Below are 3,187 nucleotides of genomic sequence, written 5' to 3'. Positions count from 1 at the left end.
TAGGCTGCAAAAGTCGATTTTTGTTGGTTTAGGTCAGTTTAGTTAGCTGGCTTTGACAGCTCAAAGTCGAGGTCAACTTTTGTATGCCCATCATCAGCTGTCTCTGTGTCTGTGTTAGTGAGTGAGTGAGTGAGTGTGACTGGGTCTCTGTTAGTGTGTGTGTGTGAGTGTGTGTGTATCCTAACAGAGGATATATTTATGGGGCCGCTGGTCGAGACGCGTCCCCATAGCTGCGACGCGTCCTTGTCAGTTGCCAAAAACATAAAAAATCGATTTTATTATAGCCGTCAGTCTGGGCCGTCTATATAGATTTTCTGTCACTGCTGATATTGCCTTTGTCTGGGTGTTGCTCTCTCTGTCTGTGTGTGTATGAGTGAGTGTTAGTGACAGGCTTAAATTTGTGACTGACTCCGTTTAGTTTAGGCAAAGGTTTTAAAGTCTTTTGGGGGCCTAAGGGGCGTATGAGTAATATGGGGAGGGATATGGGAAAAAAGAGGTAAAAATGTGGGAAGTTAATATTGGAAGTATATAAAGACAAGTTTTTTGATTTATTTTTAACTTTTTTTTTATATTTTTAGTGAATTTTTTTAGTGAAAAATTTATCATAAAAACAAAAAAGACCAAAAATAGTCAAATAATTCAGCAAAAGCTTCTTCTATGTTTTGTTATCTTACCAACGAAATAAGCTACCAAAGAGCACACAAAAACTGAGACCAAAACAAAAATCAGAAAAAAAAAACATAAACAAAATTAATCAAATCAAAAATTCGCCCGCTGAGCAGAAAAGAGCGAACCGAAAGCTTTGCAAAGCTCACTTAATATGCATTAATCAAGAAAGTTGGAAGAATCTATACAGTCTGCAATATGTTGTCAAAGCAGTGGAACGCAAAAAGGCAGATCTATCAGCTATATAGGGGATTGGCACAGCAAGTAAGATATATAAAGTAAAAAAACTGATTAATTTTTAAATAATATTCCATGACTTCCACTTAATAGACCTCTAAAGTTAGCTTAGAGGAGGCCAAACCCTATGCTGATATTCCGGGACCAACAAAATTGCAATTGATACGAGCTTTTCTACCGTGCGGTAAGTTAAGGCAAAGCTCTCCAGTCTTTTCTCTTTGGAGAATCATAAAAGATCTCTTAATTAATAAACACTCTCTTTAGGTCGCTATAGAAATTTGCCGGTTCATGAAATGTTTCTCGATATGAATCGGCAATACGGCAGTATCTTTCGAATGCCTAATGTGGCTGGCACTGATATGGTGCTCACCATGAATCCTCAGGACTATGAAGTAGTTTTCCGTAATGAGGGTCAGTTTCCCTATAGAAGAAGCTTCGAGGTAATGGATTACTTTAAAAGGGTTCATAGGAGAGAGGTGTTTGATGGCTATGATGGCTTGACTTCCGGGTAAGTCAACTTAAATAAACAAATTTTCATATCACAAAATGCAATTTTATTTTGTATGCCTAGAAATGGTCCTGCCTGGGGCAAGATGCGAACTGCTGTTAACCCCATACTCTTACAACCTCGTAATGCCAAACTTTATATGAAGAACTTGTTGCAAGTCAGCGATGAGTTTCTAGAACGGTAACTATCCATACTATTCAACATAATCCAAGTTAATATTACAAATTCGATTTTTAGCATTCGTAAAATTCGTAACCCTGAAACCCAAGAAATGCCCGAGGACTTTGCCGTGGACATTCGTCATTTGGTGATAGAATCAATTTGTTCCGTGGCCTTGAACACACATCTTGGCTTATTGGGTGAGCAGCGTGATAATAAGGAAATTCAAAAGTTAGTCCTGGCTCTGCAAGATGTAGTTGAGTTGGGCTTCCAGCTGGACATGATGCCGGCCTTTTGGAAATATTTGCCAATGCCAAATTTCAAGAAACTAATGCGATCGTTGGATACCATTACGGATTTTTGTCATTTTCACATTGGGAATGCTCTAAAGAGGATTGAGGAAGATACCAAAGCTGGAAAGCTCACAGAGATTGGCTTAGAAACAAGCCTGCTGGAGAAATTGGCCAAATTCGATCGTCAAACAGCTGTGATTATAGCCATGGATTTGCTGTTTGCTGGAGCAGATCCGGTTGGTTTTCTTAAATATTTTTAGATTTAACATTTTATAATTTTTCAATTATATTTATTGCCTTTTCAGACTCTTGTATCCTTGGGTGGAATCCTGCTCAGCCTGTCCAAAAGTCCTGACAAACAGGCACGACTTCTGGAGGAGCTCCAAGGAATACTGCCCAACAAGGACTCACCGTTGACTATGGAAAACATGAAGAATATGCCATATTTAAGGGCCTGCATTAAGGAGGGCATACGTATGTATCCTATAGGTCCCGGAACGCTACGTCGAATGCCCCATGATGTCGTGCTCAGTGGCTATAGAGTTGTGGCCGGAACTGATGTGGGCAATGCTGCCAACTTTCAGATGGCTAACATGGAAGAATTTGTGCCAAAGGTACGAGAATTCATCCCAGAGAGATGGCTGCGCGATGAATCTAACTCGAACTCTCACTTGGTGGGCGATACAGCCACGCCTTTTATGTATTTGCCATTTGGTTTTGGGCCAAGATCATGTGCTGGCAAGAGGATAGTGGATATGATGCTGGAGATAGCCATTGCCAGGTTAGTAAGGAACTTCCAGATTGGCTTCGACTATCCCATCGAGAATGCCTTCAAGGCGAAGTTCTTTGTTCAGCCAAATATTCCTTTTAAGTTCAAGTTTGTAGAGCGAAGCTGTTAACTTTGTTGATACTTAAATATGCTACATAAAAATATATCAAAAATGATGATTTAACAAGAAGAGTTTATTATCATTGAGCAGTTTTAAACTCTTTTGGTTTTTATTTTAAACTTAAAAAGTTTTTTTTAGATAATATTTTCTCTGAGTGAATACACTCTTCAGGGTCTGGCGAAAGACCTTCAAGTGGTTCTGGTTGCAAACACATGTCTTGGACGCTGGAGTGTCCCCTTGAGCTCAGTACAGAAACATCCTCTTGAGCCAACATATCTTTATGGCTGTCTCAAAATAACTTTGGCATTTGCCGGGCATCTGAAGAGGACTCTTGACTGAAAAGGAAAAACTACTTAACGTAATTTATATGGGCAGAGGGAAAACTCTATAGTAAAGATATTCCAATAAGGGGATTTAAGGTTCAATACTACTAA

General features: G+C 39.3%; 1 protein-coding gene across 1 annotated transcript; it reads left to right on the top strand.

Annotated features, from left to right (window-relative positions):
• Positions 1 to 687: 687 nt before the first annotated feature.
• On the top strand, positions 688 to 2,814 carry LOC108113680 (probable cytochrome P450 12e1, mitochondrial). The gene is made up of 6 exons (XM_017224357.2): positions 688 to 930; positions 997 to 1,087; positions 1,168 to 1,411; positions 1,475 to 1,591; positions 1,649 to 2,099; positions 2,169 to 2,814. The coding sequence occupies exons 1-6, from the start codon at positions 865 to 867 to the stop codon at positions 2,760 to 2,762; spliced, it is 1,563 nt and encodes a 520-aa protein (XP_017079846.2). The 5' UTR covers positions 688 to 864; the 3' UTR covers positions 2,763 to 2,814.
• The last annotated feature ends 373 nt before the right edge of the window (positions 2,815 to 3,187 follow it).

Source organism: Drosophila eugracilis, unplaced genomic scaffold (genome assembly GCF_018153835.1).
Source record: "Drosophila eugracilis isolate 14026-0451.02 unplaced genomic scaffold, ASM1815383v1 contig_367, whole genome shotgun sequence".
NCBI lineage: Eukaryota > Metazoa > Arthropoda > Insecta > Diptera > Drosophilidae > Drosophila > Drosophila eugracilis.
Note: the sequence above shows the minus strand (reverse complement) of the source record. Positions and strands in the feature narration are given on the sequence as shown.